The sequence below is a fragment of the Zygotorulaspora mrakii genome, chromosome 4, assembly GCF_013402915.1.
Source record: "Zygotorulaspora mrakii chromosome 4, complete sequence".
NCBI lineage: Eukaryota > Fungi > Ascomycota > Saccharomycetes > Saccharomycetales > Saccharomycetaceae > Zygotorulaspora > Zygotorulaspora mrakii.
Window position 1 is genome coordinate 921,054 of NC_050722.1, and position 27,915 is coordinate 948,968.

Sequence of the window (27,915 nt, forward strand, 5' to 3'; positions counted from 1 at the left end):
TACTTAAAATTTGCACATATAATGCAAGAACTAATTACTCTTTTGAAGTATTACTTTCCTCGTGGCTTCAACTATAGCTGAATGTTCCGTATCATGGACTCTTTCTTCGTATTCTTCTAACGTCTCCTTGCCTGGGACGATTTCCAATTCCTTAATGACAATGGGCTCTCCTCTGTCTACTTCCTCGATGACATAATGTACCATACAGCCCGCTACCAAAGGTTTCTTTGTATCCTGCGCTTTCTGCCATGCCATTTCGATTGCATGCGTCGTACCATCGAACGCGCCTGGCAAGGCTGGATGTAGGTTGATTATAGGAACCCGCTTTGTGCGTCTCAAAAATTCTGCTCCAAGAATTAGTAACCACCCTGCACATACAACTAGATCAGGTTCATCACCTAAGACCACTTCTGCAAGATCTTTTTCAAACTCCACCCTAGCGTCTGCTCTTTTTTCTCTATCATCTTTTGAAATATCTCTTGTATATGGGAACAAAGAGTGCACCCTTGTTGGAATATTAGCTTTAGTCGCCCTTGTCAATCCAAAAGCCTTTTTGCTTGACGAAATGACCGACACAATCTTGGCATTGCCCAATTCTTTCTTAGCCTCTGCGTCAATTAGCGCTTGTAAATTGGAGCCAGATCCAGATATTAATACACTTATCCTTAGAGCCTTGCCCCCCATTATGCTAACGAGCGAAAAGCGAAATACGAAGAGTAATAACCTTGTATATTGAAGCGTTGTGCTCTTCAACATGTAATTTGAAAACATTCACTTTTTGTCACTTGACTCAATTTATTTTTCATTTGATGCAGTCACAGTACGTTGATATCCAGCAGGACATAAAGACAGTTTTTAAAATCATGAAGATAAATATTATGCCAATGGTGCCCTCTTACATGATAAGTTCGTATTCATACAAGATACCGTAAATTCGTCATACATATAGTGAAATGGTTCTACTTTGCGTGTGGCTTACTTTTCTTGACAAAAAATAATAAGCATCTCATTATGAAGATCAAAACCAAAATGTTTGCAGCTGGTACTCACAATTATCACGGTCGAGCTCTGCAGACAAAGATAGAGCAGTTAAGAATCACTATGTGAGATACTAGATCCTATGGTTGATTATTACGTATTTTATAATTGGCCGGGTAACATTAACTACTTAGCATTACAAGCCGTCTAAGTTTCATTAACATCAAATTGAAATCGATGTGCCAAGGTCAAGTATTAAGGACATTAGTTTATCAGATTACTCTTTCTAGTAGGTATATTTGGGTATCCACTGCCCGGTTTTACAAGTATCGGGATTTTTAGGGGGGGGAAGCTATTAGCAGGTTTCACAAAAGGCAGTATATGTCTACTGCTGGCCTAAGTATGTCTGTGGGGTCCGGTGGTGGGTTACACCATGAGATACAGGAAGCAATAGCACAGATGGAGCTTTTGAAAGTACCGGAGCTCAAAGCTGTTTGCAGATCAATTGAACTCCCGATAACTGGTCGTAAATCCATCTTACAAGACCGAATACGAGCGTACTTAAAAAATTCATGCTCCATAGGACGTATAGACCCTTGGCGACCCAAGACAATAAAGATATTAATAGAGAAATCCAAGGCTGGTCAGGTGCTGCCGAAATACGAAATGGTGTGGCAGACGATAAGAAGTGGGGCTTTCAATCACCCCGTGGCCACTGGACAGCTTCCCGTGAGTAGTCTGCAGGAGGATGGTACGTTGACTGTTGGAAATCAAGTGGACTACAATGCCACAAATACCGTGAGACCTAGTGATGTTTATGTGGGCCCTACAAGACCCAGTATGTCTGTGGAGCCTAGGAAAACCTACATTCATTTTAAAGAGTCGCCATTTTACAAGATGAGAAAACTGATTCCCGAAACAGCTCAAAAAATTAATGTTACAAATGTTCGAGGAGTTTGCTCTTGCAAATTCAAATTCACAAAGGCTGAATGGAACTTATTACAGGGAAATAAAAAATTCAAAGTATACCTGTTTTGTGCAGCGGCAAGCCCATCAGCGGAAGCTGGCAATGTGCCTATTCAATTTCCACATCCGAACGAAATAAGATTCAATGATACGCAGGTGAAAGACAATGTTAGAGGATTAAAAAATAAAGTGGGGACGGCTAAGCCCGCAGATTTAACTCCATATCTACGACCACCGCCTGCTCAAAACGTTTTAGAAATTGTTTATGCATTCACGAAAAACGAGTTTTTCACCTACTGCTACATTGTGGAGGAAGTGCTCCCAGAAGAGTTGTTACAAGAAGTTTTAAAGCATCCAAAAATTATAAAACATGCAACGTTGCAATATATAAAGCAAACATTGCGTGAAGAAGAAGATGACGACTTGGTAACCACCTCAACAGTCATGAGTCTGCAATGTCCAGTCTCGTTCACCAGAATGAAGTATCCGGCCAAGTCAATAATGTGCAAACATCTTCAGTGTTTCGATGCACTATGGTACATATATTCGCAAATGCAAATTCCCACTTGGCAATGTCCTGTTTGTCAAATTGAGATTAACTTGAAGGACTTGGCTGTATGTGAGTACGTTGATGAGATTTTGAAGAATTCTGAAGAAGATGTCGAACAAGTTGAGCTATCTTCTGACGGATCCTGGACTCCAGTGGTCGAAGAAACGACAGCAAAACCAAATGATCGACAGCAATCTAATACAATGGTCAAAACAGAGAATGATTATGACGATTACGACAATGTGCCTCTTTCTAAACAAAATGCTAAAGAAATTGGAGCTTCTGCTTCGAACCAGCCTGTCGTTATCTCTTTGGATAGCGACTTGGAAGATGAAGATGACATTGAGCAGAATGACACACCGAATTCTGATAAGACACAAGAAAATAATAGAAGTGCTGCAGTACGATTGAGTAGCGATGCTGATCATCCCGGATTGTATATGGACAGTTCCTCAACACCTTCTGAAGCTACGCTGGACCCAAGGGCACACACGGCAGAAACTCCCACGGCTATGAGAACAGAGAGTGACAGAACAGAAAGTAACACAAGTTATTTCAACAGAGAGATACCGAACTCTTTGGATAAGACCCCACTTAACAATAGCATATCAGATAATGACACATCATTACCTGACGCCAGCACATCGTCACCAGCACCGTCTACCATAATTCGAGGGTTATTTACACCGGCGTATCAACCGGCTTCCAGTGTTGGACACCCATATAATGGTGTAAATGATAGCCATGGCTCTCCCACAATTAGAAGCAATGGTACTTCATCGACGATGACAACCGTTGGCACACCTGATCTCAATAAACGGGAACATTCTAGACGCACCTCCCAAGTCGTTTCCAATTCACTTTTAGGACTGACAGGGAACTCAGTTGTTGCACCCTCTCTTCCTGTGATGAATTGTGCTCTTCAAGATGCTGAAGGCACAGCGAATAATGGTGAAGGAAACGGTATCATCCCCCAACTGCCTCCATTGCCTGTGACGCAAGCGATCGAGATCGCAGCTCATGGAGCAAGGAAAAACATCAATGGAAGAAGTAATTTAGCCACACATGGCAGTAATCTTCATGCGAGGACCAAAAAGCCAGTAGTGTCCCCATTTATTCCCAAGAAGCCGTATTTAAACATGCTTCCGCAGAAAAGAAATATCTCAAATGCGAGTAGTAGATCTATACTATCACCAGAGTCACCGGCATCAATACATAATAATCAAGGCGCTGACAATAATAACACCACATCTCAGCCTATTGAAAGCAGTTCAGAACCTCGTGATAGTTCTGTCATAGATTTGACATCAGATTGATTAAATATTGAATATGTACTATGCAACGTAGTAAGGTGAAACGAGTGAACCTATATACACGAATAACTTCTCATCTTCACTCAATGAATGGGATTCTTACGGGAACACATGTCTTGAATTTTATATAGTCATCGCCAAAAAATTTAATCAAATATATCTCCTCTGTCTTGATTCTATCATGAAAGAACTTCCATAATACAACTGCAAAAAGTGTAAAAGAAACTGGGTTGAGCAAAATCATTTGTGTACCCAACGCCCACCAAAAGAATCCAAAATAACTTGGATGTCTAAACCATTGATAGACTCCTGATTGAATCAACGTGTGATCTTTTTTTTTTTTGGTTTGTAATACATGAGAAAATGATTTACCAGCAGTTGACATGGCTAAAGATCTTATCGCTTGACCAGCGCTTATGCATAGATATCCGGCAACGATAATTGAAAAACGAAACTTGGAATGTCCAGTGACCTTTATATTTGGATAGAAAATGTACTCAATGACGTATTCCAGTGTTGCAATAAGATGACACAATATGTAAACCGATCCATTATTAAGTAAAAAAGAATCTTGATTGACTTTCAAAGGGTTGTACTTGGCAGTAATAAAATACTCCATGAAATGAAAGAAGCAGAGAAACACAATATAGGCATTCAAGTTTTTCATTTTGACGACTTTTATCAAACCCAAAAACAAACCTAGTACTGTTCCCAGTGCAAACGACGTAAATGTAACGGTGTGTAATGGGTTATTACTAATATCGGCATAACGATTCACATCTGCAGAACTTTTATCCATTGAATTGGTAACCCTTGACATTTTTAAAGTCAAACCGATCTCTCATAAAGTCTTTGATACTTTTCTTCCCATCCTGAGAGACTTTAAAATACATCTTTCTTATTTATTGAAGTTTTTGAACCTATATCTATTTCATTGTTCACCTTGCAGAATTCGAAATTTTCCTGATAGGTGTAAGACAATGAGCGAAAAGAGCCCCATCAAAACAAAGTAAAAAATGCTTTGTGGCTAACGATGTATACACCTCGTTTCATTATGTAAGTTAAAGCATCTCAAAGAACAAATTTTGCTGCCACAGTGAACGCAACTAGAAATACTGTCATAGCCTCCGCATACAGAGCAAATTGTAATCACCGGCAGTACTTTTAGAAATTTTTTATTTGAGACATTATGGTATATGATTGATCTATTGACCTGATCTAGAGTTTCAAGATAACTTTGCAGTGTTCTTCGTGATGACAATGTTTTTTTCAGTGCAACGATTCTATTTGTATTTTTTCTCTTCGGTACTGGTGGTTTTGTTGATCGGTAAGAAAGATGTATATTTTTAGGCACTTCAATTTTATTCTTGTGTCTTATAACACCAGTTCCATTAGAGCCACTGGATACTTCTATCTTATTTCTATCGACACCGGTAATGGTACTCAGCAGAGATGGCACCTCCACGATATCTTTTTGATTTTCCATATCTAACTCTAAACATCGCTTTTTTGATTGTAGAACCTCCTTTTGGGTAAATTTATCTAGCATATTCAGATTGGTATCATTGTGTCCAGGATTTGACGACTCGTTGTTTGGTTCTCTTTGCTGGTTGAATAATTTGTTCTCCAAATCGGCCAACGAGTAGTTTATGCGTTTTGTCGAACGAGACGATGCATTTGGTTTGGATACTCTACTTCTTGATCGCGAAAGTGAAGCAGGGTCATGCGATGTGAAATAGACATTTGGATCGTAAGTCCGCTTATCAATCTCTTCAACAAGCATTTCTCCTGTCGTACTACTCTGTTTGGTTCTTTCTGACATATTATGAAGTCCATTTTCATTTTGTAGAACTTGAGCGCGATCTGAGCCAAAATGACCTTCCGCCTTTACTAGACAACAATTTTGATAATCAAAGTATATTGTGCATTCTAAGGTACAGCATATCTGAACTAAATCATACAAACCGCGTTGCTTCAATCCGGAGACCCTAAAATGATCAAATGAAGTAATCTTGCACTGTAGACAGAAAGCAATTCGCCAAGTGTTTTATGAGTTTGGTATAACAGTTTTGGGCAACCTAAAACGATTTTTCTTATGTGCTTCAATTGGGCATGGATCAGGAAATACCAGGAGATGATCCCGGCCTTCTGATCACTTTTTTTTGAATAAGAGGAGCTCATTAATCCACAAAAACTGGTCATAAATATCTTTTCAAACATTCTTCGATTACGAAGTTTTGATGTCAAAATACATCTTTATAATCATGTGGGAGCTTTTCTTTCGACTCCATATTCTGCTATTTTTGAAGTTTAAGTAGCTCAGTAAAGTCACGTAGCGCAGTTAGTCTCCAGGCAGACATAAATTCTTGAGTTGACATAATACTCGAAATCTGCAACCATTTGTCTGATTTCCAGATAGCCTGTCTGTGAATTGCTTTCATAAGCACATGAACCCTTGAGCTCCACTCACTGCCATATGTCAAATTACTTTTTCTCAATAGAATACCATCAGTTTCACCCTATCTTTAGTAGAGCTTAGTATTTTGTTATTTGTCATAAAGCAGTTGGCTATCAGTTCTGCACAGCATTTATTGGTCTTGTGAAACGGTATATTCTTTAAGGCTCTTGGAGATACGCTGCTTAAAACTTTTATGGCTCGGACTTTCTAGCCGCCGAGCTATTATAACGAAATCGAGTAAGTAAATAAGACTTAAAACACTGTTCAGCGATCTGATACATATTGATAAGGTACTGAGCAAATTTCATCCAGGAAATCATGTGAATTGAGGAGAGTCTGTGGGGGTATATTGTTTGAAAAGAAGTCAGGCTGCGAGTGATGATCACACCGCTGCAGAGTATGTCAAATATCGAAGATATTGAACATTCTAATACTTGCCTTAATTCTAAGGCTCCTGTGACCAAGACTATTTATATTGCTGTAATTTTACAGAGAACACCTACTGTACAAGGGCATAATTCGCTTTTTCGCTATTGACCTTGTGCAAAATTAATTGCCGATTATTAGAATTTTTTTGATACACTTCGATATTACAAATAAGTGTGGATGTACGCATATATAAGGCATTAGAAATATAAATTGTTGTCATAGTTTCGATTTCAAAGGTTCTGCAGATGATATTAAAGTATCCGCGATTTCATCCGCTGCTTCACACAAGTAATAGTGCATGCTGTTTACCGACAGCCCACTTTTCATAGGTTTGTTAACGATATTAATATGCAACCACTCATTATTCAGCATATAAGCCAGACCAAATCCATTGTCATTAACTTGGGACCAGCCATAACCACTAAAGAACTCAGATGACAGTTGTGAAGTTGAAATTAACCATGTCGATGAATAATTAAAAAGTGGATCTTGAAATAATTTCGGAGTCTCATCAGAATTCTGTAACATATTTTTCATACCAAAGAAATGTCGGTCAATACCATTACCTGCTGCAGCTGCTTTCAAATAATCGGAGTGGTATTTAGCTGATTTTTTCAAAACGTCAATTTTCTCTGAAATTGTCGCTGATGGGTCTTCCCAAGTTGAAACAAACTTCGCTGATGGAATTGATACCGATCTACCAGTTTCAGTGCGACCTTTGAAAAACTTTCTTGTTGATGCTGCCTCATAAGTTGGTAACTGTTTACCCAAGTATCTATAAACTGCCAATTGAATTATTTGTTGGATGAATGCATCTGGTGACATACCTTGTTTTTTGATGAAATTCTTGCCATACCTATTATAATGCCACACCCTCAAATCGTGTTCATCCATTGTTTCAGCAAATAATTCATTAGCTTTTTCAATCCAACCTTTAATAAACGGCGTTATCAAGAATGGTAAATGAGTAACATCTTTTGCAGGCAAGACTGAACTTTTCTGTCTATTGAATACGTTATCAATGAATTCTGTTGGTGCCAAATTTGAAATTTCTTTGCAAATGTAGTGGTTTAAAAAGCATGTCGGGGTACCATCCATCTTCGAGTGTTCACCCAAGAATCCTGAACTGCCATTACCACAAACAAAGAACTGTACAAACTTATCGAAAAATCTATTGATGCCATCACCGTGCCACGCATTTCTTGATTTTTCCTCCAGGCTTATCGGTTGATCATCTAAATCCAGTGCTAATAAATACGAGGCCTTGTGGATTGTCGACAGGGAATCCTTAGACAATGGGTTCTTTGCTAATTCGTGATGCACTTTTCTCCATTGGTCACGTGGCAGACTCGTTAACAATCCGATACCAGCATTGGTGTCAGATTGCAACTGAGAGTTCAAGCCACTAACGATGAAATATAGCTGTTCCCAGATTTCACGTGGGTTTAAAGGAGTACCGTCACTCTCATTATGTGTCAGAACTTTGTAGTAATTACCTTTGAAAGACACAATGATGAAGTTATTTTCATAGATCGAATAGAAAATACTTGTATCGCGATTGTCCTCGGCATTGCCCGGTAATCGACAACTGTTAAACATCAACTCAAAGCTGTTCATACAAAAGGGCGTCCCCTTAATCAGTTCCTGCGGTAAAGATTGGTCCTTCAGCGCCTCGATGAATCTACTAGCTGTGACTATAATTGCGGTAGCCTTCAACAGCGGATCTGCATCGATCCGCTTGTGCGATTTTGGCAGCCTCTGATGGGTGTAGAAATAAGACACATACGGAACTACAGGGTCGTTGTACTCCAAGTACGACTGGTTGTCCCAAAACTCCGACATCCAATTTCTCTTGCCTTCCGAAAACTTGACGAGCCGCTGATGCAGAACAGGCCCCATGTTGCCCAGGAAATCCCTGACCAACAGCTCCTGTTTATAGTACTCCGACGCGTCCTTACAGAAAGGCTTGATAGACTCGAGATACTTTGCCATTGTTTGGTTCAGTTCGGGCACCACCAAAGATGGTAAATCCGCTTGGTGCGCGAATGTGGCGCCTTTGAATCCTGCCCTCGCAGACTGATAGCTCCTATTATCTTTAGCCGCCCAATAATGCTCGCCATTTTGCGTCTCAAATGGGAACCGCTGTAAGCTGCTCATACGTCTCAAACTTGATAAACTATTTTTCACACCTGCAAGTACAGACCGCTTACTGCACACCTTCATCCCACGATTGTATAGAAGCAAGAAAGGTACTGTTCGAATAGAGTCCTTAATTACCCGCCGCTGAATCCGATCAGAACCCAATGCCCACACGAGCAGTCTCAACCAACTCCCTTATCCAATGTCTCTTTATATACCTTACCGGATACTGACCTTTCACTCCAACAATCCGAATAAATCCGCATTCTATCTGATTTAGCAATCCCTGTACTTCAGTGATCACAATCCTCAAGACATGTTTCTTGTTTCTGTCATTTGGTATTTGAGTCAGCCATTTCTACCGCGGGGTATCGCACACAATCTCCGAGCCCGCCCCCTCCCCCGCGTGCATGACGGTGCTTTTTAGCCACACAGACACCCCGCATGTGACGGGTAACCTTTTTAGATTTCACAAAACCGCCATTGGACCGCCTCGAATACTGACACCGACGCTGACGCCAACGCTGACGCCAATGCTGACGCAAATAGTATAGAAGATATGCATTGCTGTATGTATTCAGCAATAAAACTAGACACGAAAGATTCTATCATGGCGCACCATCGTGCGCCAGCGCCAGTCGTTCCACTGCCCAATTGCACGATCCACGTTCTGTAAAACTCACAAGTGCTGCTGAGGCATGGAGACAACAAGTAACTCAGTCTCCGAGCCGTCTGCCCTTTCCAGGAAACTCGTGACGCACTGGTCTCGCAGACCTCGCAGAAGCGGCTGTAGGTGCGCCCGGCTGGCGGAAGCTGTTGTTTCTGGTTGCGAAGATGTTTTTGACGATTTTCGGCATACCAAAGTGGCCCGTTGGCGAGAAGCCATAGCCGTGGATATGACGTATGGAGCCGTATATGGGTCCTAAGGACGTGGTATCGAGGCACTGGAACACGTAGGCGACCATCAGGCCCATAAGGGGAGCGATGAAGTTCTCGTTGAACAGAAAGGCCAAAAACAACTCCATTATCGGTATATATTTGGCCAAGATGGGGAACAGACCAAAGTACACAACCCGTGCATTTGCGTTGTCGACAGACCAGGTGTAGGATAGGAAAAACTTGAAACTAGTCTCCAGATTGACGTAGGATCTTAGTCCGAAGAATGCGGCAGCTAGTGCAGCAAGTGCCGAAATGCAGAACCACATGTAGAACAGGTAGTCCAATGTGTTTCTTCTTCGCTCCAGGTCGGCCGATCTCGAGTATATGGTGTACAGATCCATCAGGGCCATTGCGGAGCTGGGAGGCAGCAGAAAGCACGCCGTAACGGGCCTCCAGATCTGTAGTTTTTTTGCGGAAAGGGCGAAATGGTAGTACGTTTTCTCAGCAGGGAGAATCTCCAGTCTGATTACGATAGTTTGCAGTATTATGGCACCAATCACCCATCTGGTCACAATGGGTATTTTATTGAGCATCGAGCTCAATTCGCTGCGTGCATATCCACTGTCGCGGCCTGTATGGATGTTCTTGTTCATTCGGATCTGCTGTCTTGATTGTAGATTCGGTAGGGACGCTTTCTGTACAAGTCATATCCTCCGCATCCAAATCTTATCCCTCGTATGCTTTCCTTTGGATCCTTTCCTTGCAGTGTCCTCTAGAGTCTGTGTTACCCGGCTCGGAACATTTGGACGCGGAAATGAAAAATTTCACTATAGTGATAGAGATGATCTATCTCATCGAAGGGCCGTGCCAGGTCTTTTATAGATATAGCATCATTTAGAGGTACATGTATCCTCAGATATAGAACAGCACACAAAAATATAATGTCATTGAGGACTAATAGACAGATCCTATCGCGTGGTAAGAATTATGCTAACAAGCAGCTGAAAAAATTCGGGACAGATGAAGTGACGTTTGATAAAGATCAAAGATTAGATTACTTAACTGGGTTTCATAAACGTAAAATACAGAGGCAGAAAAAGGCTCAGGATTTCAATAAAGAGCAGGATCGTTTGGCCAAAATTGAGCAAAGAAAAAATATACGTGCAGAAAGAAGACAACAACTAGACGAAAAATTACGAAATTTCAAAGAGGGGCTTGATTTGGATAGTGACCATGACGAGCAAGAAGTACAGGTTGGCGAAGACGAGGAAGAGTGGAAAGGATTCGATTCAGATAACGGAAGTGAAACAGAGAAAGTCAAACCAATTTTGAAGACTCTCTATAGTGATAGTACCTCTGTTAGTGTGGAAACGCTGGAGCCAAACGATAACTTTGAATATTTGGCAGAGGTCAATAATGTCAAGCTTGATAAAAGTCGCGAAATACTCGACCAAAGTATCACAAGAGCAAGCAAATATGCAAAATTCTTAGGTATTAAAGATGCCGATGAAAAGACAAAACAGAAGCAGAAAAAGAAAAAATTTAGATATTTAACCAAAAATGAAAGAAAAGCCAATCAGTATAAGGCTAATGGAAACAAGAGAAGGAGGCAGTGAATTTACTTCTCATCATTGTTCTTTGTGATTATGATAAACTCAGATTCTAATTTGAAAATTATCCATATTGATCTTCTTAAGATTTCGAAATATTGCTGCTCATTAGCAAAGAAAATTTCATGCCTTTGACCATTTATGGTCCAGATCCACCAGAATTTAACTAGTAAATTGAATAATGTACCCATATAGTAGAAGTATCTTGGAAACATCATAGTTTCATGTTTTTTATTGATTGCTCTTATCTTGAAAAATGATTGAAATTTCCAATCCATTTTAATATCCCAGAAAAATGTGTAACAGGAATTGAGGCATAAGAACCATCCATGTTTCATGTAATCATATTTTTCGGGTTGTACCCTGCTGTACCACACATATGTGATTATTGGTATACTTGAACAGTACTTTATTGTATTGAATATCAGTGACCTATCCTTTGTCAAGTAAAACTCTCGTATACATTGGGTTACTCTTACTATTAATGGGAGTAATGAAATCAGCAAATCAAAATGTGTCCAAATGCTATCCTGAGGAAGACAGAGTGCTGTTAGGTATAGTGAGAAATCAACCAATGGCTTACCAAATGAAGTTAATGTGTCAGATAATAGAATATACATATTTCTTAACACTCGAGGCGTGGGTTCAATAAGAAGAAGTCTCTCGGTACAATACCTGATGATGACAGAATCTTTCCAAATAAAACCAAGAATTACGACAAATTGTAGTAGTGGAAGAAAAGATATTGCTGAATAAATGAAACTACTCGTCTCCTTGTCGAATGATTGAAATGCAACACTAATTATTATAAGCGGCACAATCATTTTGGAAAGCTTGATTCCAAAAGCTCTTGAGAATCTAATCAGTTGCGAATGTGCTAACGGAACTTTCAATTCATCTGGTCTCCGTGTTTGAAGCACACTTGATATATCAATTTTACGAGAGTACATTATTACCAATATCCAATGCCATAGCCATATAGCAATTAGCAACAGCACATTAACGCGCTCTGCAGGGGGAATTTGTAAACTCCAACCTTTTGGCAATTCTCCTGATACTTTTTCGCCATCCATTGACCCTCTTTGACGTCTTTTGTTTGCCAATCGCCAGTCAAGGAGGAGCAGATGTATCGAGTTTTCGTGTTTCCATTTTTTTTTCATTTTCATCATTCAAGACAAGAAAAGACCCTTTCATCGTTACAACATTAATCAGAAAAAACTGTTTTTAATCATTATAAAGATGCTTATTATGGCTTCTTTAAATCATGATTAGCATGGAAATGTATATTATCTACAATCATCATAAAAAAATATTGTTTTGGAAACTTTTGAAAGTCTCAAATTTACAAAGAGTAGGTATTTGTGTTATTAATGAATAGAATACGTTTCAGCTCTTGCTTTCACTGATAAACTGTTTCAAAGAGTCTCTTTTAACATTAGATCAGAATTTTCAGTGTTTGGCTAATGTGTTGTATAGATCGGTCATTTCGGTATTAGATCCGCTTGGGGCGACAACTTGTCATCATTCTAACGTCAAAGTGAAAGTCCTCGAACTAGTTAAATGCAGTAATATATATAGCAAAAACCGTATATTCTATTCAGCAGCAACATCTGTTCCTGCAAAATAATATCCACAAATCACCGGAGCCGTGCCTGAGATGCGTTAAGCAATTATCTAGCTACTCAGAGAAGAAGCTTATGATGGCTCTTTCTTTTAAACTTACATTGTACAATGTAGCAAATGGAGGTTAATATTTAGCTTTTCACATAGAAAAATTTTCGGAATTTATAGGTTGAGAAGTGTTGGACGGGTAATGTCGCGTTCATTTCGATTAGGTTAAAGAGAAAAAAACGGGCATGGAAAGGTTCAATTCGAGGATTATTCGAAGTATACGGTTGAAGAGCATAGATTTAGGCCTAATATAATCAGTAGCAGTCTGCCAGGATGCTTTTATTGACAACTGTAAGAAACCAGTTATCGATATACTTTCGTGGCAGCTCCTTAGTCGCTGCTTCGTCTGCTCTCGGCAGTGGTAAAAGATGGCTTTCTTCAGCAACACAGCCGGAGGTGAAAGGCTCTAAAATGGAGATGAACTCCACATATGTATCAGCACAAATGTTGAAGATTGTACCCGATAATACTGACGTGGCCACTCTGGAGAAACAGGATGAATTAGTCAAAAGACGTCGCAAGTTGTCCAAAGAAATCACACAAATGAAAAAACTGAAACCGATCTCACCTGGTCTCAGATGGTACATGTCGCCAATATATCCATACTTACATAAAGGAAGACCAATATACTCGCTGACGATAGCGAAGAGGGGTAAAGGTGGCAGAAATAACTCCGGTAAAATTACAGTCCGTCACAGAGGAGGTGGTCACAAGAGGCGTATTAGAATAGTCGATTTCCATCGTATGGCATCAGGAAAGCAAATAGTTGAGAGGATTGAATATGATCCAGGTAGAACTTCTCACATTGCATTGTTGAAGCACACTGTCACAGGGAGCTTGTCTTACATTGTCGCATGCGATGGGTTAAGAGAGGGCGATACGGTCGAATCATTTAGAAATGGTATCCCACAGGACCTGTTAGATGAAATGGGTGGGAAAGTAGATCCAGCAATCTTAAGTGTGAGAACTGCCCAAAGAGGTAATTGTCTACCAATTTCTATGATCCCAGTGGGTAGCATCATACATAACGTCGGTATCACACCAGTTGGACCGGGCAAGTTCTGTCGTGCTGCCGGCACTTACGCAAGAGTACTGTCCAAAATTCCTGAGAAGAAAAAAGCTATTATTCGTCTGCAAAGTGGTGAACATCGTTATGTATCTTTGGAATCATGTGCCACTATTGGTATCGTATCAAACATTGATCACCAAAACAGGTCTCTTGGAAAAGCAGGAAGATCAAGATGGTTGGGTATAAGACCAACTGTAAGAGGTGTCGCGATGAATAAATGTGATCATCCTCATGGTGGTGGTCGTGGTAAATCAAAATCCAAAAAACTGTCTATGTCTCCGTGGGGTCAGTTAGCAAAAGGGTACAAGACAAGAAGAGGTAAAAATCAAAATAAAATGAAGGTTAAAGATAGACCAAGAGGTAAAATTGCAAGGCTTTGAATGCCATTGATACACTGATATTCTCATGATATGTATAATATATCCCAGTCTTTTGTGCAGCTTGTAAATAATATTATGTTGAACTTTCCTTACTTTCTCTCAACTTTCCAGTTGTCAAGCTCAATAATAAATCCCAGCACTAGCTTTACATGCTCTTTCATGTGGTCAAAGTTGAGCCTATCTATCGTATCCATCGTTGTGTGAATATACTTATTGGTTTTAGCATGAACAGACTCTAAAACAAAGGAAGCTGGGAACCCATTCTTAATGGCGCTGCCATGATCACTACAGGCGTAGCCACAAGTTGATTCTTTAAATGGTATCAACAAATACGTGTCAATGACAATTTTTAAAAAATCATTGAGTGCTTCTGATGTAAAATCTGTCACGATGCTAACATGTTCATCTTTCATGTCGGGGACGTATCCCGTCATGTCTTGTTGTAACATGGCAACAACACTTTTACCAGCCTCTCTGTATTTGCTAAAAACGTCGAATGAACCCAATAACCCACCTTCTTCGGCAGAAAAGAAATGAAATTCTACGCTATTCTTGGGTTGATATCCTTTGCGCAAAATTACAGAATAAACTCTCAATGCCTCAAGCACGGTAACTGTCCCAGACCCATTATCATCCGCCCCCGGTGCGGCTATCCAGGATGGGAATAAAAGATTCATTGAATCCTGATGAGATCCTATCATGATTATATTCTCTGGAGTTTCAATTCCTATTACTCTTACACTAATGGAAAATTGCATCCACCCCTCATGATAATGATGTTCTACAAGCACTGCATTTTCTGACAGCCCTGCTACTGTTTCGTTAATTCTCGAAGACAGCCACTTGGCAGAATCGTAGCCATGTTGTGATTTATAATATCGAGTGAAAAAACTTGTAAATTTTGCTAAATTATCGTATAGCTCTTTTCCATTTATAAATGAGGCCAACTCCTGAAATTCCTTCCCATTTGTCAGCTGATTTGGATAGTTGTATACCGGTATCTCATCGAATTTAGTATATTTTTTGCCCCAAGGTAAAGTGCCGTGTTTGCTTATATCTATAAATCGAACTCCCCTTCTTCTTAAAGCTAGCTTTTCTGATTCCCTAACAACTAGAGGTTTATCCTCGCCAACATCTAATACTTTCAGCGGATCATTAAACAATGCAGTGACTGTAGTTAGTAGTCCTAAAATCACTGCGATGAATATAGAACACAGCATCCTATATTACTCCGCTCTCTAAATGCATAAATTGTTACATTTCACTAGACAGCTCTCTTTTTTATTATTTGTGGTAGGAGTCAAAAAACATGAGGAAATGTTTACGAAAAATATAAATCTATATATCAAAAGATAACATCGTCCTCCTGTTCTTGTATCAAATCAGCCGATGGTGAACCTTTTGGAGTTGCGGCAACTCCTTGCGTCTCACTATTTTGTTCACTCGACAATTTCTCGTCACCCAGATCGGTATCATTATTTCCATTCTGTTCGGCCAATTTAGCCTGTTTCATCTCCTCATCTATCCGAGCAGTTTCTATTTGTTTTTTCTCTTGGACTTTCTTTAATCTATAAAATTCTTCTCTATCCAATTCATCCAGTTCACTATTAATGTAAGCGATAGTATTCTCAGTCCTTGGAATAATTACGTGCTCGATGGCATTAACTCTTCTATTAGTGACTTTGATAACTTCATCCAATATAATAAATGCAGTCTGCAATGAAGCCAACTCTACTAAAGTCTCTACTGCCTTGGAATAGATTTCTTTTGCACGCTGAACTTGTTGGCCACCACGACCTAAACCGGTCAATTTGAAATCATTAATACTTGAATCAATATACGCTTCGAACTGCGGTAAATACACACCACTAACGTTTTCTTGACGTGCCTTGACCTTGAATCTAGCATTGTAGACGCTTTCTTGAACCTGATAGCCGATGTTTTCACCGGTCGCATATGAAACCTCAGCTAGAGAGAATGCAGCAGTCTGCATTACGCGACCCATTTTTTGCTTGGCATCGTCAATCCGCTTGGTAATATCACGAAATCTCTTGGTCAAAGCCTCCGATTTACGCTTTAAAAGTGAGTAACCTTGGTTGGCTCCCTTCAATTTGGTCTTCATTAGCCCAAGCGTCATACGCGTGGGAAATACCTGTTCTCTGGTACCAGACATCACGCTGTATTCACAAAAGTTGCCTTCTCCTTACAATTGTGCACGAATGCTCTGCACTGCACCTTGCTACCTTATATCAAACGACAATACTACCATTCTTGAAGTAATTGAATCTCCCATCCCTCACTGTGCAGCCAAATGATTTCCCCGAAGGCAGGGTAATTTTCCTTCAAAAAGATGTTGTGGTATAATAATGACATCTTAGCGGGCCATCGAGCAATGCAAAGAAATAACAAAGTCAATCACCAATAGCTAAACATTCTCTGTGTCCATTTCAAGCTGTACATTCGGCAGTCACTTATGGAAGAATATATAACTGATAGTGATGATATTGCCTTTGAGTATGAGTTGCAGAGCACGCCAAACAATAAAGTGACTTGGAAACGATATTTGGACAGCTGGAAGTCTCAATATAATAAAAAGAAATCGGTCAATCATATTGTCTGGCTTTATGAGCGATTTTGCTTACAATTCACTCGTGATTTGGAAGCATGGGAGGAATACATCAAATGGGTGCTCGACAGCGACATGTTTGAGTACCATGCAATTACCAACCTGTTTAAACGATGCTTGGCGAATTTTAGCCATAAGTGCGATCGAATATGTTTGATGTTCCTAAAATTTGCAATTGCTGAATATGATCTTTCAGTGATCAGAGTGGCGCTTGATGAAAGCTTATCGAAAATCTCAAGGGACTCGCACGCCAAAGTTTGGGGATTACTTCTCCCTTTTATTTGTCAGACAATGCTTCCACTGTCTAGAATAGAACATGTTCCCAACGAGGGTCAGTATGAGGAGCTGTTGGAAGTGGTGCATAGATGTCTATTCAAAAACAGAACTGAGATCGAAAGTCATGCCCAGGGTGATATGTGGTCGGCAGAACTTCTTGTAAGATATCTAGAGGTTTGCCCCAAGGACAAGATACCTGAAACGCTCATTTATTTGTCTTCAACCGGTGTTAATGAGGTTGTTGTCTCTTCATTTGACAGGTATATAGGAAAAAACGAGAACATCTCCCCCGATATCAATTTACAGTATCAAATTTATACCAGCTATTTGAAGGCACTTAAACAACTGCGACAGTTCAATGAGTACAAAGAATTTTCCGCTAAGGTGCAAACTATCTTTCCACATCAAAAATTTACACTGATAGTAGAGTTGGTTAGGTTTTATATCAAGGAAGCAAGATTAAAAGACGCGGAAAATCTGCTTAAATCCTCTTTGGCAGATACATTAACCGTTAGAGATTTTGCTGCAATATATGACTTCCATATTGACTACGAGAAAGCTTGTGCTGAAGTCATCTTGCAGGAACTGGATACACCGGGCGTAGAGCTGCGAAAAGATCTTTGGGAGCCTATACTGATTAGTCATATGAACAATTTAGAAACTTTGACCAAGGAGCGTGAGCTCAAACTCAATGACCTGAAGTTACGGCAAAATTCAAACGTAGTAAATACTTGGCTGGAGAGAGCCAGCTTATTCCATGCAAATAATGAAAAATGCGATGTATTTGCTCAAGCCATTCTGCAAATAGATCCCTCTAAAATAATAACTCCGGGATCGTTTGGAGAGCTGTGGTGCCGATATGCTGCACTATACTGGGAAGCTGGTCAGTACGAGAATGCTAGAGAGGTTTGGGACAGGGGTTTGCGCGTGCCTTACGTACATATGGAAGACTTAGAAAAAATATGGGACTGCTGGGTAAACCATGAACTGGAATTAGGACCACATGGAATGGAGAAAGCTATCAAGTTGCTGGAAACAGCTCTAGAAGTGCCTGAAAATCCCGACTTACAACTCGAGAAGTACAAGAAAGGCAAAAAAAAGATGCCATCCCAAATAATAGTATTCAGCTCATTGTGCTTATGGAACTTACTGCTGGATCTTGTGGAATCTTTTTGTGATAGAAATCCTGAAGAGGTTGGTAAAGTAATTAATATTTACGAGCAGGTGATCATGTTGAAGGTAGCAACACCTCTTATCTTCATAAATTATGCTCATTTCCTGCAAAAATACAAGAGCACTGAGGCGGGCTTTCAAGTTTACGAAAGGGCTATTGCAACCTTCCCTCCGGAGACGCAATTCGAAATATGGAACATGTATCTTGCGGAGGGTATGGATAAAAACGCACCATTATCCACTGAGCATATACGTGATTTGTTTGATCAAGCATTAGAAACACTGCTACCAAATAAAATTGATTGTAAAGCGATCTTCATTCTATACAGTGATTTCGAAGAAAAAAATGGTTTTGCCAACCGCAGTGTTGAAATCTTGTTTCAAGGCTGCAAATGTACAGAGGATATTGAGAGTAGACTCTCATTATGGAAAATATGTCTTTCTAAAGCAAAATCATTGCTAGGCGAGGGAGGGTCAAGGAAACTTTACGAGGAATGTATACAGTCTATGCCAAATTCTAAAATTATAGGTATTGTTATAGATTTTGCAGAAACAGAAACCCGTTTGAACGAAATAGATAGGGCCAGAGAAATTTTTAGATATGGCGCACAATTGTTACCCCCGCAAAAGAATATAAATTTATGGGGGAGCTGGGATGAGTTCGAACTGCAACACGGTGATAAAGAGACATACAAGGAAATGCTTAAACTGAAAAAGAATTTGGAAAATGAGATGCTGGTTGATACAGAATCTGAAAGTAAATTTGAAGGTAACGTTGCGTTTGTTTCAGCCTCAAATAGCAAAGCAGTCAATCCTGAAGAGATAGAACTGGATTTATAGGTTATTGAAGCCTTTCGTATAACGTTTGACGTATTTTCACCTCCTCTCCACCCAATCTGTAGAGCTCATTTGGGTTAGCCTGCTGAGCGCCCTTGCAAAAGCAAACCTTTCTTCATCAAGTGCAAATATTTGTGCTTTTTTGGCAATCTCTTTTGAAAATCCATGATTTTTAACCAGATCATCGTCACTTTCATCATGTTCCTCAATACTCTCGTTTTTTGGTCTGACTATTAACTCGTAATTACTTTTTATCTCTTCAGGCTCAACAAACAGAGATGTAAAATCTGCGGCGCCTGTAGTAGCCAATTTACCTCCATTATCGTAGACTGCATCTAAAAATGTGATAAACCTTCTGATTTCGTCACGCACATATACTGAGAGATAGGGAATATCAGTAACGATGAACGCCTTGAAATTTTGTGCCAATGCTAAGTAGTCGCCAGCTGCCAAAGGTCTTTCACATAACTGCTTGAATGTGAATTGGGCCACCCGAGGTGCAGTGCATTTTGGAACGTTAAACTCACGACCCCAAATAGTCAATGTAAAGTCATTTATAATATCATGATCAACTTCTATAGTGTTTTCATCTTGAGCAAAATAATCATACCATTGTCTAATATGGGACTCTCTTGCTTTTTTACATTTTTCACTATCATATTTCAATTCATTCTCAGGATAATAATAAACTGAAAGTGATGGCCTCGGAATCTTACGATAATCGGTTGGAGAGTTTAAAAATATGACTTCGGTTCTTCGTTTTATTAGTTCAATACAAGGAATGAAAGACTTTCTTTGAACACCATTAATATACAGCTCGTCCGGTGGTCTATTTGATGTTGCAAAGAGAACGACACCATGATTTTTGGATAATAAAGTTGAGATCAGTCTTCTCAAGATCATCGCATCTGCGACGTCAGTAACCTGGAACTCGTCAAAGCACAGTAGCCGAGCAGTATTGGCGATCTCAGCAGCCAAGAAAGGAATTGAGTCGATCTCTCTCCCCTTGGCTTTACCCAACACGTCTAAGTTCTGTTCTATCATAATTTCATGAGACCTCCTATGGACGTATTGCATGAATTGGTGGAAGTGAATTCTCTTTTTGGTGAGGTGCGAAGGTACTGTGGAATAGAAAAGATCCATTAGCATTGTTTTGCCGCATCCCACATCACCATATAGATATATGCCCTTGGGAATCTTCTCCGATATTTCATCGCTGTAGCTGAATTTATTAACCCCCAGAAGTTTGCCTAGAAACCCCGACTTCCAACCAACCTGATCCAAAGCATCTGGGGATACGATTTCTGCCGGTTTGTACTCCACTAATGAGTCATAGAGGGAGCCTAGAGATTTTATAATGCTTCTCTGATATGGATCGTCTCTTAATTTCTTCAGCTTTACCAGGCGTTCGTATTCTTGCAGTGGTGTTACCGCAGAATGCGCTGCCGGGAGATGAACCACATCTGAGCAACCCCTATTGAACTGTTGGACGCTGACACGAAATTTTCGAAAGCATACCCACTGTAGTCTTCCGCTTCTCACGACCTGAGCAACATATATCATTTGATAGGCGTCTACAATTCAATTTTAACCCGCAAAAGTGACCAGTATGAATCAAATTACTCTTCAATCTCTTCTATTCCTTTTGAAGTTCCTCGAAGGAAACTTCTCCACAAATAACCCAATCTCGGTGATCTCAATAGGTTTTCCATGCGGACCGCCATGGTAACTGATTGACACTTCCGAGACTCCAGAAATTTTTCAGAAAAAAAAAACGGACATTTTGAAAGTCATTATCAAAGGAGTAAAACTTCTCATTAAATTTGATGGCAGTAACTTGTGGTAGATGACGGTGGTACTTCTGCAAATATCGTGTTAGATCGTTTGCGGTGCGTTAAATCATCAACATTGCAAACAACGTATTGCGAGACATGAAGAGCACTTCCCGAATTTCGGACAGTGATGACCGAAAATCTTGTGCACTCGAAACGATTTCGTGATTCAAAAAGGTCACTGTAAAACACCTACGAAAGAACCAAAAAGAACATTGCTTTAACTGTAGCAAGCAGTTAGCTAGTGGTAGGTTTTTTCGATGGTACTGGAACAAGGACTGAGGAAATTGCATGTGGAGGAGCAGAGAGGGCCACAATTGTTTTCGGATAATACTGTGACGGCAGATGATCTCATAGACATTACTGAAACCCTAAAAAGAATGCGATTGGCATTGCAGCCTGATTCAATCATAAAAGAACCTAGTTTCGATCTTTTTGAAGGAACACACTCCCTTGAAGTGAACAATAAAAAATTGGATACCAGTCTTATCACCTTATCGCAAGAAGAGACTGAATATGATTGCAACACAGCTCATGGTGAGAGTCAAGTTGAGAAATTGGGATTCGTAACAGGAATTGTGGATCAGTTGTGTCGGTATTTGATATGTTGGCTGAATGATTATCAACTGCTACCTACCACCATTCTTAGTTGCCGCTACTTAGAGTATCTGCTAATAGAGTCTGCAAATATTGATGACATGGTGTATTTGAAAACTGGTGATTTGCTGTATGATCAAGTGTTATGCAGTGCTATCTATGGTATCAGCTACTTTGCCAAATTTGTTGAAAGGTTGATGAAAAACGGTGGTGTTTGTCCAGAGGAGGATCTGAATTTTAACAGCATGGGCCTCGATTTCCTGTCATATGTTTGTGAACCAAGCAAAATCAATAAGTCTCTCAAGGTAAGTTTAGAACATTTAAGCGCGTATGGGGACACCGCCAATCATTTGGTGCATCTTTTGAAATTGATCGAATGCCTCGTCTGTATGGAAGAGTGTCTGACAAAATATTCAGCAGGCACAGCGCACCTTGATAAATTAATGGCGGAAGCCCTGTACTTGCAGAATAAAAATGACTCCGAGACTTTCATTCTGCCGCTGGGTTGTTTCTCAATGGGCATTCAGAAAAGGCTTTCCAATCAATCGCCTCCAAAAAGTCTTGTAATACCGTCTAAAAACTACGATGGATTCATTGTAATGGCCACTGATCTAAAACTGATCTTGAGCGTAAATGAGGCAAAAACAGTAATGGAGCTTATGCAATTTACGAAGTTTTTCAACAAGGCTACACAACGACACGTTATTTCAAGAGCTGTATTTTTTGCATTCATCATTAGACATGATGAAACTGTGCTTGGAAGGTATACGTTTTCACAATTTGCGCAACTACATCCTTTAGAATTCTCTTTGGCCTCAACAGAAATTTCAAAAAAGTTACCGGAAGAAGCAGTTCCAGTTCTAGAAGATATTACCAACGTCCTGTTCGATTGGTATCAAAATGCCGCTCAAAATACATCCCGTTATAGGCAAGGTTACAACAGACAGTTGTTATTGTGGGATGCATTACAAGTCCAAATGGAAAACATTGAGCTCGAGTTCGAATCAAAAATGATGGCTGATCGTGCCAATGAACCATTTTCAGACGATAGCATGCTTCCCTTCACATCATGGATATTTGCAATGAAGGTTACAGCAATGATTGAGTTCGTTTTAAAAGGGTTTGATCTAGACGTGTATAAACCGTTTGAGTCTTACGTAATGTTCTGGTACTCATACTATCTTTCGTACCAACTAGAATCGTGTCTGGAAAAAATTCATAAATTCGTAGACTCAAGGATCAATAAAATTGTTAGCCTTAATAAAAAGATAAAGAAACTGAAAGCAGGCGAGAAGAAAGAAAAGCTAAGAGCACAATATCGTTTTTTGATGGACACAGAGATGGCGCAATTGCAAACCAATAAAAAATTTCTGACTTTTCTTCTAATGGAATGCACAATAATTAGATCATTATCGCTATCACAGGTTCTGCAGTTTGCTATTTTGAAATCTTTTAACGTTATTGACAATAAATCAACCACGAAGTGTCAATTTACGAGTAATGAGCTTCTTTATGAACTAAGAATGAAGGTATTCTCATCAATCGGTGTTCCAGAAGTTGTCCCATATAACATGATAGAGTCTACTTTGAACGACTTCATGATCTCAGAACCGATGTTTGCTTTAAAACTCAAAAAAACCATGGAGTGTATCCAAAAGGAAACACAGAACGCCTCTATTGCCGTCGACAACGTTATAAAATGTATAGCAAGCGATAAGGATGGTGAAGTGCTTTATTCGGCCACAAGATTGGTGAAACCACAGGCGACCGACTATTTCCAAAGACTCAAAACGTCAGCAAAAGCCATCCAGCTCAATAGCAAGGTGATAAATGCAAAGCTAGAGAACAAGCAGACAAAAAATGACCCCAAAAGTTTATTTACCATGAGATTGAAATCTTGTGAAAATGCATCATCATTTTTCCCCCTGCTTGAGTTAGTAGATACTAGGAGGCAGAAAAGCAAATCTAAAAAGTGACTTGAGAGATGGCACAAAGGTTATTAAACTATACCTACATACGCAAAAGCTCCATGTTTTTTGTAGAACTTTATAGAAAACGATGTCGAATTTTTATTCATGAAATCCATTCACAGCTCAGAACTTAACCGCCGAGGTCACAGAGCCTAAACTCTTATAAGACTGTTTCAACTTCAAACACCCACACATCTCGGATGTTTATTGAATTTATCTTTCTGATGTGGGGGGTGGGTTTTATGAGACTATCTTAAAAAACGGGTGAAAAGCCATTTCTTCACGACTTATTTAGTACAGAAGTATCGATCACCGTCAGTGCTCTCGAATCGGTATGTGGCTACCCACAAGCCTTACTCTGTTGCAGTGCCCTTCGCCATTTGTACTTCATGTTAGCTTTTTTGCGTCTTTCTCCGTGTGTTGAGGGAGCGCTCCTATGCTGCGAAATTATTGTCGCACCGCCCGGCCCCGGCGACCTCAGCAGGCGGCCCTCGCGCAGGGCTCATTTCCTGATCATTCAGCCTAGCTATCCTCGACCTTTCCGATCCCAGGCTCAATTGCCATGCCGGCCGGGCTGAGCATTCACTCTAGCTACACCGAGCGCTAGACTGCTCAGTCTACACAGACTGCTCATGCCCTCCGGCGACTCACAGGATTATGGATGCATCTTCGCCATTCTGGTCTGGAGCTCGCCCCCAGTAAGATAGTAATGAAAGATGAATAAAATGATAAGATGTATTAGAAGTACTACATATGTTTTCTTCATTGGACTTACAAATAAAGTAGAGTGCCCCAAACACGAGCTTAATATTAAGACACTATGCCTCCAAAGTTTGACCCAAATGAAGTTAAGTTCTTGTACTTGAGAGCTGTCGGTGGTGAAGTCGGTGCTTCTGCTGCCTTAGCTCCAAAGATTGGTCCTTTGGGTTTGTCCCCAAAGAAGGTTGGTGAAGATATCGCCAAGGCCACCAAGGATTTCAAAGGTATCAAAGTTACTGTTCAATTGAAAATCCAAAACAGACAGGCTACTGCTTCTGTTGTTCCAGCTGCTTCCTCTTTGGTCATTACTGCTTTGAAAGAAGCACCAAGAGACAGAAAGAAGGACAAGAACGTCAAGCACAGTGGTAACATCCAATTGGATGACATCATTGAGATTGCCAGACAAATGAGAGAAAAGTCATTCGGTAAAAACCTGGCTTCTGTCACAAAGGAAATCTTGGGAACTGCTCAGTCCGTTGGCTGCCGTGTCGACTTCAAAAACCCTCACGATATCATTGACGCCATCAACGCTGGTGAAGTTGAAATTCCTGAAAAATAATGGATTTCTTCATCTCATAAGGTTTAATATCCAAAAGCAAGAAACATCATTACTCAATTTCTGTATTTTTTAGTCTAGGGTTTTTTATTGAAAAAAAACTATAATGTATTTTTTTCGTTGATGGATTAATTGAAGCTGCTCCGAATTTTATTTTATTTTTTGCCCCAAATGCGTTTCTTGTCATTCACTAACGTTTGAGACACTCTGGAATTTGGTTTTGGTATCGATATTCTGGTTTCAGGATATTGGGCTGAATTTACCTCCATACTATCTTCCGATTTATGATCAAACAAGATTTACTTCGACAACTACTCACCAACATAGCCCTGTAATGACTATATTGGTCCTTTTTTCACTGTCGTAAATTTCTAACCAATCATCGTAGATCTGTCTTGTTCTTAATCTTGATGCTTGCAATTCTCAAAGAGTTCTTTGAGCTATAATCCAGTAAATTGGAATATTGAAATCGTAACAGAAAATACCTGATAGCTATAATCTTTAAGAGTCTGCACCATCCTCTAAGTTCGGATTGTAGCTGCTGTGTTTTGCTGTTTATTATAATGAGCTATTGATTTTGTATAGTAAATCATAATTCATTCCGCCTTCGATACCAAAAACTGCAAAAGGTTGTGCTGTTACATCATGTTCTAAATTTTCCGTTAGAGAACATCAAAATTTAATTTTGTGCTACAAGACATAATTACTATTCTCGCTTGTTATCAGCACAAAATTGAAAAGAAAAATGATACTGCCTCAGAGATTGCTTGCCTGCTATATGTCTAACGCTATTCATTGTATATTTCACAGTAACTAGTTTCATGCATAAGTTGTTATTTAAACCTACTCTCTGATGTCGAAATTCAAATGGAGTGACCTTATCAAATTAAATTCAAAGGAGGAAGCGTATATCTCGCCATTAGCAGTGCTTTCCCACATTGACGCAAATGCCTTCTTTGCACAGGTTGAAGAGGTCAGATGTGGCTATACCAAGGACGCTCCCGTTGTATGTGTACAGTGGAATTCTATCATCGCTGTCTCTTACGCTGCAAGAAAATATGGAATATCAAGAATGGATACTATTCAGCAAGCTTTAAAAAAATCAGACAAAATTATACCTATTCATACTGCTGTATTCCGGAAGGGTGAAGATTTTTGGCAGTATCATGATGGTTGTGGATCCTGGATGGAAGACAAGGACAAACAGCTACCGAATGAACTTTATAAGGTATCGCTAGACCCTTACAGGAGAGAAAGCCGAAAAATATTCAAGATTTTCACACAGTTTTGTGACCTGGCAGAAAAAGCAAGTGTTGACGAGGTTTTTCTAGATCTAGGCCGACTTTGCTTTCAAAAGTTGATGTTCAGCAAGGAGCTTATACCCCATCAAAAGAACGCAGAGGATTTGGAAAGAATCCGAGAAATTTTTATCAATGGACAATACCAACTTGATGCATACTTACCACAAATTCCGGATAGTCTTAGAAAAATAAAATTCGAAGGTGATGTTTATAATCCAAATGCTATTCCCCTAATAGATGACTGGGATGATGTTCTACTTGCGTTGGGATCACAACTTACTCAGCTTATCAGAGAGCAAATCGAGAAGTCTCTTGGGTACACGACCTCATGTGGTGTAGCGAAAACAAAAACAGTTTGTAAATTAGCATCAAATTTTAAAAAGCCTAACGCTCAAACGGTAATACTGAATCGGTGTACCGAGACGTTTCTGGATTGTGGGAAATTCGAAATAACAAGTTTTTGGTCATTAGGAGGCTTATTGGGAAAAGAATTGATCGATGCTTTGAATGCACCCAATAGTGGTAGTATTAAATTTATAAGGGAGAAGTGGTCATCTTCCCCTAATGACCTGAAACAATATATTGAAGTGCAATTGAGTTCAAAAGATGCAAACCACAAAAGTACTGTCATAGAGCGCTCAAAGATCGGATCCTTGGCTGAAAAGCTCTTTGCGTTGGTCAGAGGCGACTACTGGTCCCCCCTAACACCGCAAACAATGGTCAAATCTATGATGTCAAATAAGAATATGAACGGTGACTCTTGTAAAACATTGGTGGACTGTATTTCTTGGCTTGAGGTATTTTCCGGTGAGTTATCATCTAGACTGCATGAGTTAGAGCAGGAATATGATAAAACTGTAATTCCAAGAACAGTCACTGTACTTGTTAGAACAAAATCCGGCTTGACACATAGCAAATCAGGACCGCTTACAAAGACAGGCTCAAAAATAGATAGTCAATGTCTCTTAAAAGTAGGAAGCAAATTAATTATGGAACTTGGTACAAAGTTTGGAAAAGAAGTGCAATACTATCCACTGCAAAATATCAATATGTCCGTTTCTCATTTTGAAGTTTTTTCATCAAAAAAGAGTATAGTCGATATGTTTGGTAATCAGGCACAAATTTTGGAGTCAGACGATCCTGCAACTCGATCTGTCTCACCAGCAATCGTGGACCCGGGCAGGCAACCGTGCTTATCAAGCGAGGTAAAATTTGAATGTCAGCCATGTCGACTGACATTTGCGACTGAAAAACATCTACAAGAACATAGAGATTATCACGTAGCAATGCGACTCTCCGAGAATATTAACGGAGCTGACGAAAACTCACAGAATATCTCTATAGGAGAGAAAAGACTTTTGCTCACAAAAAGAACTCCATCAACGCCGGTACAGTCACACTCAATTAAAAGGATAAAGACCAAAGGACCGAAAGGTATCAAGCAAACAAAAAAGAGCAAGCCTGAGTCATCGAATGGCATCATGAAGTATTTCTCAAAACAGTAGAAGAAGTGGTGGGCATGCAGTTTAAGGCAGAAATCCGACCT

At 39.8% G+C, this 27,915-nt stretch overlaps 16 protein-coding genes across 16 annotated transcripts; 7 read left to right on the top strand and 9 right to left on the bottom strand.

Annotated features, from left to right (window-relative positions):
• Positions 1 to 30: 30 nt before the first annotated feature.
• ADE8 (phosphoribosylglycinamide formyltransferase) lies at positions 31 to 771 on the bottom strand (the record flags this gene model as incomplete). Its single annotated transcript, XM_037288598.1, has 1 exon — positions 31 to 771. The coding sequence occupies one exon, from the start codon at positions 769 to 771 to the stop codon at positions 31 to 33; it is 741 nt and encodes a 246-aa protein (XP_037144493.1).
• Positions 772 to 1,359: 588 nt separating this feature from the next.
• Positions 1,360 to 3,810, top strand: HG535_0D04760 (uncharacterized protein; the record flags this gene model as incomplete). The annotated part of the gene is made up of 1 exon (XM_037288599.1): positions 1,360 to 3,810. The coding sequence occupies one exon, from the start codon at positions 1,360 to 1,362 to the stop codon at positions 3,808 to 3,810; it is 2,451 nt and encodes an 816-aa protein (XP_037144494.1).
• Positions 3,811 to 3,886: 76 nt separating this feature from the next.
• Positions 3,887 to 4,627, bottom strand: STE14 (protein-S-isoprenylcysteine carboxyl O-methyltransferase; the record flags this gene model as incomplete). The annotated part of the gene is made up of 1 exon (XM_037288600.1): positions 3,887 to 4,627. One exon carries the CDS (start codon positions 4,625 to 4,627, stop codon positions 3,887 to 3,889), a length of 741 nt encoding a protein of 246 aa, XP_037144495.1.
• Positions 4,628 to 4,834: 207 nt separating this feature from the next.
• VPS71 (Vps71p) lies at positions 4,835 to 5,629 on the bottom strand (the record flags this gene model as incomplete). Its single annotated transcript, XM_037288601.1, has 1 exon — positions 4,835 to 5,629. One exon carries the CDS (start codon positions 5,627 to 5,629, stop codon positions 4,835 to 4,837), a length of 795 nt encoding a protein of 264 aa, XP_037144496.1.
• A 1,281-nt stretch (positions 5,630 to 6,910) lies between these two features.
• On the bottom strand, positions 6,911 to 8,917 carry CAT2 (carnitine O-acetyltransferase CAT2; the record flags this gene model as incomplete). The annotated part of the gene is made up of 1 exon (XM_037288602.1): positions 6,911 to 8,917. One exon carries the CDS (start codon positions 8,915 to 8,917, stop codon positions 6,911 to 6,913), a length of 2,007 nt encoding a protein of 668 aa, XP_037144497.1.
• Positions 8,918 to 9,549: 632 nt separating this feature from the next.
• On the bottom strand, positions 9,550 to 10,365 carry DFM1 (Dfm1p; the record flags this gene model as incomplete). The annotated part of the gene is made up of 1 exon (XM_037288603.1): positions 9,550 to 10,365. The coding sequence occupies one exon, from the start codon at positions 10,363 to 10,365 to the stop codon at positions 9,550 to 9,552; it is 816 nt and encodes a 271-aa protein (XP_037144498.1).
• A 288-nt stretch (positions 10,366 to 10,653) lies between these two features.
• Positions 10,654 to 11,328, top strand: RRP17 (rRNA-processing protein RRP17; the record flags this gene model as incomplete). The annotated part of the gene is made up of 1 exon (XM_037288604.1): positions 10,654 to 11,328. The coding sequence occupies one exon, from the start codon at positions 10,654 to 10,656 to the stop codon at positions 11,326 to 11,328; it is 675 nt and encodes a 224-aa protein (XP_037144499.1).
• Positions 11,329 to 11,330: 2 nt separating this feature from the next.
• On the bottom strand, positions 11,331 to 12,491 carry ERD1 (Erd1p; the record flags this gene model as incomplete). The annotated part of the gene is made up of 1 exon (XM_037288605.1): positions 11,331 to 12,491. One exon carries the CDS (start codon positions 12,489 to 12,491, stop codon positions 11,331 to 11,333), a length of 1,161 nt encoding a protein of 386 aa, XP_037144500.1.
• Positions 12,492 to 13,266: 775 nt separating this feature from the next.
• Positions 13,267 to 14,442, top strand: RML2 (mitochondrial 54S ribosomal protein uL2m; the record flags this gene model as incomplete). The annotated part of the gene is made up of 1 exon (XM_037288606.1): positions 13,267 to 14,442. The coding sequence occupies one exon, from the start codon at positions 13,267 to 13,269 to the stop codon at positions 14,440 to 14,442; it is 1,176 nt and encodes a 391-aa protein (XP_037144501.1).
• Positions 14,443 to 14,531: 89 nt separating this feature from the next.
• Positions 14,532 to 15,662, bottom strand: HG535_0D04840 (putative aminopeptidase; the record flags this gene model as incomplete). The annotated part of the gene is made up of 1 exon (XM_037288607.1): positions 14,532 to 15,662. One exon carries the CDS (start codon positions 15,660 to 15,662, stop codon positions 14,532 to 14,534), a length of 1,131 nt encoding a protein of 376 aa, XP_037144502.1.
• Positions 15,663 to 15,787: 125 nt separating this feature from the next.
• VMA8 (H(+)-transporting V1 sector ATPase subunit D) lies at positions 15,788 to 16,615 on the bottom strand (the record flags this gene model as incomplete). Its single annotated transcript, XM_037288608.1, has 1 exon — positions 15,788 to 16,615. One exon carries the CDS (start codon positions 16,613 to 16,615, stop codon positions 15,788 to 15,790), a length of 828 nt encoding a protein of 275 aa, XP_037144503.1.
• Positions 16,616 to 16,915: 300 nt separating this feature from the next.
• On the top strand, positions 16,916 to 19,357 carry SYF1 (mRNA splicing protein SYF1; the record flags this gene model as incomplete). The annotated part of the gene is made up of 1 exon (XM_037288609.1): positions 16,916 to 19,357. One exon carries the CDS (start codon positions 16,916 to 16,918, stop codon positions 19,355 to 19,357), a length of 2,442 nt encoding a protein of 813 aa, XP_037144504.1.
• Positions 19,358 to 19,393: 36 nt separating this feature from the next.
• AFG1 (Afg1p) lies at positions 19,394 to 20,917 on the bottom strand (the record flags this gene model as incomplete). The annotated part of the gene is made up of 1 exon (XM_037288610.1): positions 19,394 to 20,917. The coding sequence occupies one exon, from the start codon at positions 20,915 to 20,917 to the stop codon at positions 19,394 to 19,396; it is 1,524 nt and encodes a 507-aa protein (XP_037144505.1).
• Positions 20,918 to 21,446: 529 nt separating this feature from the next.
• On the top strand, positions 21,447 to 23,759 carry MAK10 (Mak10p; the record flags this gene model as incomplete). Its single annotated transcript, XM_037288611.1, has 1 exon — positions 21,447 to 23,759. One exon carries the CDS (start codon positions 21,447 to 21,449, stop codon positions 23,757 to 23,759), a length of 2,313 nt encoding a protein of 770 aa, XP_037144506.1.
• Positions 23,760 to 24,573: 814 nt separating this feature from the next.
• RPL12B (60S ribosomal protein uL11) lies at positions 24,574 to 25,071 on the top strand (the record flags this gene model as incomplete). Its single annotated transcript, XM_037288612.1, has 1 exon — positions 24,574 to 25,071. One exon carries the CDS (start codon positions 24,574 to 24,576, stop codon positions 25,069 to 25,071), a length of 498 nt encoding a protein of 165 aa, XP_037144507.1.
• An 850-nt stretch (positions 25,072 to 25,921) lies between these two features.
• On the top strand, positions 25,922 to 27,874 carry RAD30 (DNA-directed DNA polymerase eta; the record flags this gene model as incomplete). The annotated part of the gene is made up of 1 exon (XM_037288613.1): positions 25,922 to 27,874. The coding sequence occupies one exon, from the start codon at positions 25,922 to 25,924 to the stop codon at positions 27,872 to 27,874; it is 1,953 nt and encodes a 650-aa protein (XP_037144508.1).
• Positions 27,875 to 27,915: the final 41 nt, after the last annotated feature.